The sequence below is a fragment of the Oryctolagus cuniculus genome, chromosome 13, assembly GCF_051225735.1.
Source record: "Oryctolagus cuniculus isolate XC-2025 breed Fujian yellow rabbit chromosome 13, ASM5122573v1, whole genome shotgun sequence".
NCBI classification, from domain to species: domain Eukaryota; kingdom Metazoa; phylum Chordata; class Mammalia; order Lagomorpha; family Leporidae; genus Oryctolagus; species Oryctolagus cuniculus.
Genome location: NC_142879.1, coordinates 13,436,658 through 13,448,931, shown reverse-complemented (window position 1 = coordinate 13,448,931; position 12,274 = coordinate 13,436,658). Strand labels below are relative to the sequence as shown.

Here is a 12,274-nt window from a genome sequence, read left to right as displayed (position 1 = left end):
TCATATTTTTAAGAATAACTTGTTTATTGACTAATGGATTCATTGATTGGGGAGGTAGACAGAGAGACAGAGGGAGAGAGAAAACAAGCTCCCATGCTCTTGTTCACTTCTCCAAATACCCACAATTGCTGCGGCTAGAGCAGTCCAAAGCTGGGAGCCAGATACTCAATCTAGGTCTCCCACAGAAGTGGCAGACACCAAACTATTAGAACTACTATATGTTGCTTCCCAGAGTATGCATTAGCAGGAAACTAGAATCAGGAGTGGAACCCATACTTGAACCCAGGTACTCCTATATAAGATTTGGACATGTTGATCAACATGTTAACCATTGGGCCAAACATTCGCCTCTGGGTCAGATTTTTTTAAAGACACTGTATTTTGCATTATTCCATTTATTCAATATTTTTTAACTTTTATTTAATAAATATAAATTTCCTAAGTACAGCTTTTGGATTACAGTGGCTTCCCCCCCCACATACCTTCCCTCCCACCCGCAACCATCCCATCTCCCACTCCCTCTCCCATCCCATTCATATCAAGATTCATTTTCAATTATCTTTAATTACAGAAGATTGACTTAGTATATATTAAGTAAAAATTTCAACAGTTTGCACCCACACAGAAACACAAAGTGTAAAGTACTGTTTGAGTATTAGTTATAGCATTAATTCACACTGTAGAACACATTAGGACAGAGATCCTACATAATGAGCAAGTACACAGTGACTCCTATTGTTGACTTAATAATAATTGACACTCTTGTTTATGGAATCAGTATTTACCCTAGGCTCTTGTCATGAGTTGCCAAGGCTATGGAATCCTTTTGAGTTCACCAACTCTGATCTTATTTAGACAAGGTCATAGTGGAAGTTCTCTCCTCCCTTCAGAGAAAGGTACCTCTTTCTTTGATGGCCCATTCTTTCCGCTGGGATCTCACTCATAGAGATCTTTCATTTAGGTTTTTTTTTTTTTGCCTTTGTCCTGACTGTCAAGTGATCCCTGTTAAATATAAGAGTGGGAATAAGAGAGGGAGGAGATGTACAGTTTGGCACATGCTCAATCGGACTTGCCCCAAATGGTAGAGTTAGAAACATGCCAGGGGATTCCAATTCAATCCCATCAAGGTGGCATTATTTTTCCCCAAGAAACCTTTTATTTGAAGAATACAAGCTTCGTACATTTCATGATTACATAACTTTAAGAACATGGTGATTCTTCCCATTGTATTTTTCTTTATGACAGTTTTATGAGATGAAGAGCTTGAATGCCACCTTACAACTATGCCTTCCTTACTTGGTTTTGCTCTAAAGATCAGAGAGTAAATGTCTTTCTCCCAAATCACTAGAAGCTGCCCTCATTCCTTATGTATGGCAGCTGACACTCACAGAGCGCCCTCAAGGAGCCTGTAGGCCCTCCAGTTTTGGCCTCAGCACAGATCACTGTTAATCTCTTGACTGCTATGACATCTGAGTCCCTGTTTTATAAAACTGTCATTGTCCTACTTCAAATAAACAGACTTTGTATCACTTTGAATCATAACTAGTCAGTAGCAAGAGTAAATATCACATCAGGATTTATGGTAAATTTTGATCCCACTAATGTAAAACTTTAGATGTTACATTAGCTTAAAGGTAAAACAGGAGCTCAAATTCAGCAAGAAAGAGTATTATGGTACCCTTTTGGCTTTTCAATAACATATACCTGACAATCTCTAACTAGGTTATTTATCCATTAGTATTTATTGACTTATCAGAATCTAGACATTTTATTAGTAATTAAGATTACAGTAGCAATGGGATTAATATGCCTCCTGTCCTCAAAGATATACTTTTTAGTGCTATATGTGAGCTAGCCAAGCAACCATGCAATATAAGAAATATAATGTTGTGACAGAAAATAAATAGAGCATTGTAGGTTTCTCCCAGGAGAAAATGCCTAATCTAAAACTATCTGAATCTAAAATATTAATGGAACTTCACCAAACTGGAGGTCAAGTGATAACATATTGGAGGAAGAATATTCTAAGGAAAGGAAACTGTACATTCAGAAGGTCAGAGGGGGGAAAAAAGAGCACGCTATTAAGTCTAAGAACTTTTGAAATATTTCAATTCTTGGCTTATAGAATTAAGTAAAACCTAACAGGTAATTCAAGGGTATCAAAATCAAAGTAAATATTACCATTATAAGGAAAAATGTAGATATAGGTTCTGGTGGATTAAACTGTTATATTCTTTATCGTCACATACCATTAACATAAATGATGTATGACTAAAATAATGGGAAAGTTTCAAGATGCCATCAATGTTGGAGTCTTGTCAGTATACCAGCATATTTTCAATAACAATTACTTAGAAAAGGTAGTTGGTCTAGAACATAGTATCTTTGGCCAGACTTTCATTTATCTCTGTTCCCGTGTAAGTACCTTGAGGTAGGATGAAAAGAATTCAGTGAAGGGTCAAATCTCTAGGTAGCTGGAAGATGGAGAAAACAACAAATCAGCTGTTAACCCTTTGCTTCTATGGGACATTTTTGTCCAAATGCAAATTCAGATAAAAAGTTTTCAGACGGGAACTATACTAACCCCACTTAACACAAGATCATAATTGACTAGTAAAATGCTTAGATTCTGGCAATAGAGCCGGCGCCGTGGCTCAATAGGCTAATCCTCCACCTTGCGGCGCCGGCACACCGGGTTCTAGTCCCGGTTGGGGAGCCGGATTCTGTCCCGGTTGCCCCTCTTCCAGGCCAGCTCTCTGCTATGGCCAGGGAGTGCAGTGGAGGATGGCCCAGGTGCTTGGGCCCTGCACCCCATGGGAGACCAGGAAAAAGCACCTGGATCCTGGCTCCTGCCATCGGATCAGCGCGGTGCGCCGGCTGCAGCGGCGGCCATTGGAGGGTGAACCAACGGCAAAGGAAGACCTTTCTCTCTCTCTCTCTCACTGTCCACTCTGCCTGTCAAAAATTAAAAAAAAAAAAAAAAAAAAAGATTCTGGCAATAAGTAAATGAATATTTTTGAATAAATAGACTAATTGAAGGTTGTCAAATACAAATCAGAGACTTCAACAGCATACTAGAATAGCATTTCTTGCTGATAGTCATCTATTTTCCCCTTAATTAGTTATGATTGCTAATTAATTTGGACAGTAAGTACACATAGATATTTTGAAGATAATATTTATCTGATTAAAGACATTTCCCTCTATTGTATTTTAAGTAGTTTTCAAAGCATTATTAAACTTCATCAAAAGTTACTTTTGAATTTCCTGAGAAATTTGTATGCCTTTCCCCTCTTATTTTATTATTTAATTACAACTGATTTTTTCAAATTACAAACCAAGTATTCCTGGAATAAACTCGACTTGATCAAAAACATATTATGCTTTTATATACTTTTTTATTATTTTACTGCTTATTTGATTTGTTGGTATTTGTATTTATGTACATAAAATATTATTCTATACTTTTCCTTTCTTATAATATCTTTGTTGGGTTTATCATCAAGGTTATAGTGGCATCACAAAGTGATATGGAAAACACTATCTTTTTTATCATCTCTGGAATAGTTTTTGTAAGACTTATTGATCATTTTTTCCCTTATACATTTTAGAGGATTTTTATGTAAATCCATGCAGGCCTGGTATTCCTTTCTAGGGGAGTTTTGATCTGTAGGTTCATTTTCTTTAATATGTATGGAACAATTTATCTTTCCTATCCCTATCTGGGTGAATTTGAGAAAGTTGAGCTTTTTTTAGGAATATGCCAATTTCAAACAAATTTTCCATTATATTGGCATGACCTTTTAAAATATATTATTTTATTATCTTTTTATTTTTATAGTTTCCATAATAATGTCATATTTTTCATTCTGAGCAGTTATTTCTTTTTTAATTAGTCTTCTTAGGTTGTTTTAACCACAACCCAGTGAAGAGAAATCCTATTAGTTATCTTCATCAGAGGTTTTTTAATATAAGTGCTTCATGACTAGATTTCAAAGAACTGAAAGGGCAAAAAAACACTAAAGGGGCCTCTCAGGGTTGAAACTCAGGTCTTTGTGAGGGGACAACGGTTAGCTCATGTTCACTTTCTGAGCTTGGAGGAGGAATGCGACGACTTGATACCCAAATCGTGGAGAGCAGTGCCTGTTACAGCTGCTGTTTCTGAGGGCATGAGAATGGTTATGTAAGAGTTTGAAAATGTGCCAGTTGTGTTTAATTGCAGCTACCTGCCAGGGTGAAGGAGGAGGCTGGGAAAACTGATAGGACCAGGAATCAAACAGGATGGAACTTACCCATTTTCCTTATTTCCAGCTCTATTTTCTTCCATTGGCAGAATCTAACAGGGGGCCAGACCATGAAGATGAATTCCAGCCCCAGCTTCATAATGCAGGGTCCTGGAGGGTGGGTTGGAATAGAGAATAGCTCAATAAATGGCACATAGGAAGAGAAGTCTTTCGATGGATCTATCAGTTTTATTAGTTTTCTATTCCTATAAAATACTCTTGAACCTCTCTATTAAACAGCTGTTTCTAATTTTATTGATGCCTGTGCTTTTTTGTTGCCATTCTTCTACACTCTTTGGAGTTTTTATTCTCCCCAATAATTTCTTGAATGACTGCCTAGCTCAAATATTGTCAGCTTTTCTCCATTTCTGCTATGTGACTTTTAAGTTAAAATTGCCCTTTAAACATGGCTTTTTTTTTTTTTTTTTTTTTGACAGGCAGAGTGGACAGTGAGAGAGAGAGACAGAGAGAAAGGTCTTCCTTTTTGGTTGGTTCACCCTCCAACGGCCGCCACGGCCAGCGCGCCATGGCCAGCGCACCACGCTGATCCGATGGCAGGAGCCAGGTACTTATCCTGGTCTCCCATGGGGTGCAGGGCCCAAGCACTTGGGCCATCCTCTACTGCACTCCCTGGCCATAGCAGAGAGCTGGCCTGGAAGAGGGGCAACCGGGACAGAATCCAGTGCCCCGACTGGGACTAGAACCCAGTGTGCTGGCACCGCAAGGTGGAGGATTAGCCTAGTGAGCCGTGGCGCCGGCCTAAACATGGCTTTAGGGATAGACACTTGTTTTAACATATATTTGAAAATTTTTATTCTGTTAAAAATATTTTCTAATCTCCATTACAGTTATTTTCTTTTGTTTATAAGCTAATTACCTATGGGTTACCCATATATTAATACATTTCCAAACATTTGAGATTCTTAATTTATGTTTTTGTCATTAACATGTTTATATATTGAGCATAAAAATTACTAATATTTTATTTAATATAATTATAAAAGCAGTATATAATGAATATAAACATTTGTATATACAAATAAAATTTATAAATACATAACTCATTTATTATAGGCACACATATTTTGAACATGGTAAGAAGGAACCCAACTACTTGAGCCATCAGTGCTGCTTCCTGGGGTCTGTATTAGCCAGGAAACTGGAGTCCATAGCCAGAGATGGCACTCCATGTGGGTAGCAAGTGTCCTAAATACAAGACTAACCATCTGCCTGTACATTTGGAGTTAAATCTATAATCTTGCTTTTTTTCCCCCTCCCTAGATGTCCTATATGCTGTTACTTCTTCCAAGTCTTCTTTCAGATTCTTTTTCCAACGTTCCATTTCTCTCCTTTAATAGGTCATTTATTAAACATTCTTTAAATTTTAGTAGTCATTCCAGAGATACAATTACCCCTGTTACTAAAATTGCATAAATTAGTCCGTTCAACACAGAAAACCCAAGATGCTGGAAATGCAATTCCATTTGACATTTCTTGCCTTTCATGTTTTTTGTTAACCTCACAGGCATTAGTAATATTGTTTTCACCCCAAATGCCAGAATCATCGCTTTGTGCTTTTTTCTTGCAGATCATAGCATTATAATTCCTATCACACAGCCTTCATAGTTCTCCCATGCATTCAAAGCAGAAGTTCTTGTTTAAAAACATTTTGTCCTAGCTGTTCTCAGCAGGAGATTGGTTTGAATCACTTAACACACCATTACTGATACTGGAACTCCTCCATGCAAATTTTTAAAAAAATTTATATGGTTGATTTAACAATTTTTCCCCTTAATTGCTTCTGAATTCTGTTTCATAGAGACCTTTCCTATTTTGCCATTATTTAAAAGTTTGTGCTTTGCTATAGTACTTTTATGGTTTCAATTTTTAGATGAAAATATTTGATCCACTTGGAATTTATTTTGATCTGTTGAGATGCACATATTTGAAGTTTTCTTTTATATAGGAAAATTTTCTATGATATGGATTTCTGAATTTTCTATTTTGTATTCTACTTCATTGTTTATCTCTGTTCATGTGCCTTTGTGAATTTCTTAATGGTTTTATTTAGGCTTGTTCTACAATATTCTACACATACATAAAGTGTATGATTTGATCTGTTAATGACATACATATATCCTTGTGAAACAATTAACAATCAAAATAGTGAACAAAAGTTTTTTTTGTTGTTGTTCTTTTATAATTTAGGACTCCTCCCTACTTCTACCTCTAGCTGTCACCAAACAGCAAACCGATTAGAATTCTGTTGTAACTTATAGTTTTGATCACATATAATGTATCCCTTTTCTCTTTTTCTCAGCAAAGCTATTTTGAGACTCCTTTGTTACTTCCATCATTAGCACCGTTCTTTTTTTAATTGTTAAGTAGTAATATTCCATTTGAACACCACTGCTTATCCATTCACTTTGATTGCTTTTGGTGTTTGGATATTATACAAGTAAACCTGCTATGAACTTTTGTATGTTAAGACTGTGTGCATATACCATTTCCTTTCTCTTTGATAAGGATGGAATGACTAGTTTGTATGGTCTAAGCTTAACATTTTTAAAAAGTATTTGTCTTTTCCAAAGTGCTTGTATTGTTTTATATTCCCACAAGAAGTGTATGAAATTTTCAGTTGTTCCACATCGTCAACCCTTGATATTGCGTTTTCATAAATCAAATTACTCTGATGGACATATAGTGGTAATACTCTCAAGATGCAAATTAAAAATATCTTCCCATATGTTCATTAGCTCAATGAGTTCATTTGAAAAAATATAGATATAAATTCTTTACTAGATATACCCATATCTTTGTCAAATGTCTTCTCCCAATCTGTGGCTTTCCTTATTTTCTTAGCATTATCTCTTGAAAAAAAATTGGATCTATCTTAGATTAATTCAGAGATATCTTTACAACATTGATATGGCATTTATCATAGCCTGAATGTCCCCCTAAATTTCTACCCTGAAACAATTCCTTTTGTGGTGGCTTTAAGCAGGCATCCTTTTTGAAAGTGATTAAGTTATAATGGCTCTGCTCTGGCGAGTGAATCAGTGCCTTAACAAGGCAATTAGCTTACATCCTTTTGTGTCGTTCCTCCACATTAGGACACGGCCTTCACTGCTTCTACTATGTGAGAATACAGCAAAAAGTCCTCACCAGACACTGAAAGTCTGGGCCTTGACCTTGGGACTTCCCAGGCTCCAGAACTGTGAGAAATACATTTCTTTTGTTTATGAATCACTCAGTCTGTGGTATTTTGTTATAGCAGCACAGATTTTATTTTTTGGCATCAGTCAGCTTTTGTCACAATAACAAAATACCTGAGGAAACCAATGAAAGGATTAGTTAGCTCACACTTTCAGAGGTTCTTTCCAAGATTAGGCAGCTCCACTGATTTGGTCTCCGGCCAGGGTGGTGGACAGAGAACTGAAGAACACTGACAGAAAATCAGCCAGGGAGCAGAGTGGGTATGGACCCAGCTTGGCTTACATACCAATGCTCTCCAGAGAACCACTTTTCACCCTCAATGACCTAAGGACCTTCGACTGAGTTCACCTCCTAAACACTCTGATGGGATTAGGTTTCCACCCTTTTACTATAATTACTTTGGGGTTTAAAGTCCAACATTAGTTGGGAGTCAAATCATGTTCAAATGATAGCAAAAGCATATTTCTTCTTGCTCTATTATTTCTCCTTATTGAACAGTTCACTATTTCATTACTTGTTCTTGTTATTTTTTCTATTTCTTCGAATTTATTTTCAATCTTATTGCAGCCTGTTTTATTAAGAACTTAGACAATTGCGTGTGTGTTCACTTCTAAATTATCCTTTTTATCTGCTTGTGTTTTCTTCAATTTATTTCTTTAAATATAGCATTATTTTCCACCTTTGATAATCCCAGTATGTGCAGGCTTTGTTTATCAAAATACTTGATATGTTCTTTGAACATTTACACATTTACTCTTCTCAGTGTGGCCAGTTTTAGCTTGATGAGTCACACAGGTGATAGGAATCCTTTTCCCAATCTATGTTGTTGTTTTGTTTGTTTGTTTGTTTTTGTTTTGCTAAGAATTGTCATGAGAATTCCTACAGCTTTTAACTCCCAGGAAAATCTGAGGCAAGCAAGTTTCACTCAATTCTCGCTCCCTCTGCAGGAGACTGTCGCCCCCTAGTTCTCCCTCGCAGACGGTGGCCCTTCCACATTTCCAGCTCCGTTGGTAAGTGACGGGTGGGCAGGGGAAACGGTGGGTGGTTTCTCCAATTCGGCCAGCGGCCCTATTTGGCCGTATATCTTAGGTCTGTAAAGTCGACTTTCCTCTTCACGGTGTGGTCCTGAGACCGCCACCATCACGGCCGCCCGGGGCTGTGAGAAACGCCCATCTCAGACACCGGCTCCTGGCGTCGTCCGCGCGGGTGTTTCTGTCCGTTTTGCTTTGGCGTCCTCTTCTGTCCTACTGCTATGTACGTTTTCTGCGTTCAGTAAAAATAATAAAAATTAAAAAAAAAAAAAAAAGAAAAAGAAAAACCATCTGAGGAACAACCGCGCTTCAACCTGTTTGAAAAAGGGATTAAATAACAGAAAACGACGTCAACATCAGCAGCGCCTCAGCCGGGACGGCCTCCGGCGGTTGCCATTTGCCTACAAACTCCACGCCCGTGAACACCAGAGCCTTCAGCGCCGCAGCGCCCCGCTCAGTGTCTCCCAAGCTGCCCCCCAGACCTCCCCTCTTTGACGCTCCCCCTCCTCGAAGCGTGCATTCCCCCGCGCGGCCCCAGTAGGCCACCAAGGCACCGCGAAAACCCGGAGTAACGGATTGCGGCCGCGGACACGGTCTCCAGGGCAGCAAGGAAGACTGACGGCGCGTGCGCCAGGACGGGTGCGCGCGCATGCGCACCGCCAGGCGCAGGGCCGCGCGCCTCTCTCCGGGCGGCTGGGAGGCTGCGCGCGCCGTTGACGTGTTCGGTGGCAGTGCCGGCGGCGGGGCGCGGGGAGGGGAGGGGGTGAGGTGGGGGGCTGAACCCGGAAGTGGGTAGGCGCTCGAGCGAGCGCGCTGGGAGTGGAGCTCGGCGGCCAGCGGCCAGCGGGGGAGCCGTGTGTTCCCGGTAATGGACTTGCGGGGCGTGCGCCCGGGGAGACGGGGTGGGAAGGGTAGCGGGTTCGTCGGCGGCGAGTGCGTCCTCCGCCCGGCCAGGGCCTGGGCAGGCTCTGGCACTGCCTTGGGTCGTTTCTGCGGGTGACCCCGCTTCTCTCTCGCTCCGCGCCCCTCCTGGGGCCGTCTCCCCGCCGGGCGGTTTTGGCTGAGCTCCGCTCCCTCTCCCTGAGGAGCTGTGCCAAGCCCGCCTGGGAAAAGCCCCGTTCTTGGGGAGACTCGTTTTCTCGACCGCCACGGCCTTATTGTCACCATCCCGGAGCCCCCAAACTACGACTGCAGCCCCCCTCAGCCTGCACCATCGAGGGTCTTGGGAGGAGCTCCCTCATCTGCCCGATTTTGCCAACTCTCTTCATAAATCAGGCCTGGAAGGTGCGCTCGGGCTGTCTTTAAAATTATTCTTTTGTTGGCCGTCTTTTCTGACCCGGCCCTCCTTGTTCTCCGCCCCAAAATCAGCCACGAATGAGTGTCGGCTGTGATTTTTATCATAATGTAGGTATCGTTTCGAGAGGCTCGGCTGGCCAGCGCCGTGGACCGGCCTGGGTTGCTTTGCCGCGGTTCTTTTACCTGGCTCTTTGACTTTTTTTCTTTTTTTTTTTTTTTTGCAGACCATGAAACCCTTGGGCACGCCCCTCCAGAAGCTGTTACCCAAGACAATCTAGTTTTCATTTATAAATCTCATAAGACACTTATGAAATTTCTTGTTCTGGAATTGCTGTACTGCAATGAAGAAAAGGAGAAAGGTTACTTCAGATCTTGACGAGAAGATCCATCTAGGCTATCATAAAGATTCTGCAGAAGGCAATGTGGCAGTGGAGTGCGACCCAGTGAGCTACACACATTCCGCAGAAAGACCAACCCCTGAGGCTCTTCACTGCTACCAGGAGTTCCCTCCCTCTCCAGATCAGAGAAAGCTTTTGAGTTCTTTGCAGTATAATAAGAATTTGCTGAAGTATTTAAATGATGATAGGCAGAAGCAACCATCTTTCTGTGATTTGCTCATCATAGTGGAAGGAAAAGAATTTAGTGCACATAAAGTAGTCGTTGCTGTCGGCAGTAGCTATTTTCACGCCTGTTTAAGCAAAAATCCAAGCACTGATGTTGTCACCCTGGATCACGTAACACATTCGGTTTTTCAGCATTTGCTTGAATTTCTTTACACATCAGAATTTTTTGTGTACAAATATGAAATACCTCTTGTTTTAGAGGCTGCAAAATTTCTGGACATTATAGATGCAGTAAAGCTGCTGAATAACGAAAATGTTGCTGCTTTTCAGTCAGAGCTAACTGAGAAGTCATCAGAAGAAACACTCAATGAATTAACTGGACGACTATCAAATAATCATCAGTGCAAATTCTGTAGTAGACATTTTTGTTATAAAAAGTCTTTAGAGAATCATTTGGCTAAAACACATAGGTCTCTGTTATTAGGAAAAAAACATGGGTTAAAAATGCTGGAGAGAAGTTTTTCCACAAGAAGATCAAAAAGGAATCGAAAGTGTCCAGTTAAGTTTGATGACACCAGTGATGATGAACAAGAAAGTGGTGATGGGTCAGACAATTTGAATCAAGAAACTTTTGATAAGGAGAAGTCAGAGCAAAATGATTCTGAGGACCCTGGAAGTGAATATAACGCTGAGGAAGATGAGCTAGAGGAGGAGATGTCAGATGAATACTCTGACATTGAAGACCAGAGTGAAAAAGAGCATCAGGATGCAGAAGAGGAACCTGAGGCTGGTGATTCTGTGGGAAATATTCACGAGGGCTTGACTCCAGTAGTCATTCAGAACAGTAACAAAAAAATACTGCAGTGTCCTAAATGTGATAAAACATTTGACCGAATAGGTAAGAAAGGAACAGAGCTTGTTTTCCACCATTAATTTTACATTTCATGGATATTTTAAAGGTGATAATTAAAAGCTAAACTCTGAAAGTAACTTTTGAAAAGACTGATTAAGTAAGGAGAATGCTTTGGTTTTCGTTACATAGTATATCCTGTTATTTTAAATTTGCTGTGATTTAGTAATTCATTTTAAATATTTATATTGGCCTCTTATTTTTATCTTTCTTATGTCCCAACAGTAGATGAAAGATCATTAGTTCATGTCTTTGGTATGAGAGAATCCAGAGTATCAGTTATTATCATACAGAGCTTTGGTTTATGTGCCAATTAAATTTGTGAGATAAGTGCTATGTTTTTGAGTCATAAAAGATTGAATTAAATCATATTATATTTAGTTTATTTGTATGCTGTTCCCCTTGTTAAGGGTAATATATGAGTTATAAATACTTGTGCCATTAATTTTCCAGTATTTGCCACAGTTATAATTGGGCTGTTTTAGATTAGACTGATAGATAGTGAAGAATTAAGTTGTACTGAGTGTAATCTAATTCTTTAAGTAGAGTCTTTAGGAAGTGACCTAATTGCTAGTACTAATTATTAAAAATCATGAATAAATTGATTTTACCCTATTAGTTGAAAGTATATAGTAATGTAGTCTGTAACCTGAAGTTTTGTGTTAGTGTTTATTTAATTTCAAGTTGTCTAGTATTTCCTAGTAGCGTTTAGAAGTATTTTCTATGAACCATTTTAAGGTGGACTTAGCTGCAGTAATTAGGCTATATCCATGTAAATTGAAGTTAAAAATTGTGAAATGTATTCTACCACATACGGTGATGAAAAGAACATAGTAGTGCAATCTGACTTTGTAAAATTACTTACACACTTTACCATATATCCTTGTGTCTTGCAGTATTGAGTTACTTATTATAGGTGGAAATTCATTTTATAATATATTAGTAATTGTTTGTTACCAAAATATGCTAAGTGCA

The 12,274-nt window shown here is 39.4% G+C and overlaps 1 protein-coding gene across 3 annotated transcripts in view; it reads left to right on the top strand.

Moving 5' to 3' along the window:
- Positions 1-8,390: 8,390 nt before the first annotated feature.
- The window catches only part of ZBTB41 (zinc finger and BTB domain containing 41), a 50,389-nt gene continuing 46,505 nt past the window's right edge, over positions 8,391-12,274 (top strand). For 2 of the 3 annotated variants that reach the window (XM_002717682.6, XM_089312030.1), the window contains exons 1-2: positions 9,209-9,395; positions 10,051-11,287. In XM_002717682.6, the coding sequence (XP_002717728.1) occupies positions 10,168-11,287 (1,120 nt within the window). In that variant the 5' untranslated portion in view covers positions 9,209-9,395; positions 10,051-10,167. Of the gene's footprint in view, positions 8,510-9,208; positions 9,396-10,050; positions 11,288-12,274 lie in introns of those variants that run through there. The other variant, XM_089312028.1, reaches the window with a different exon arrangement.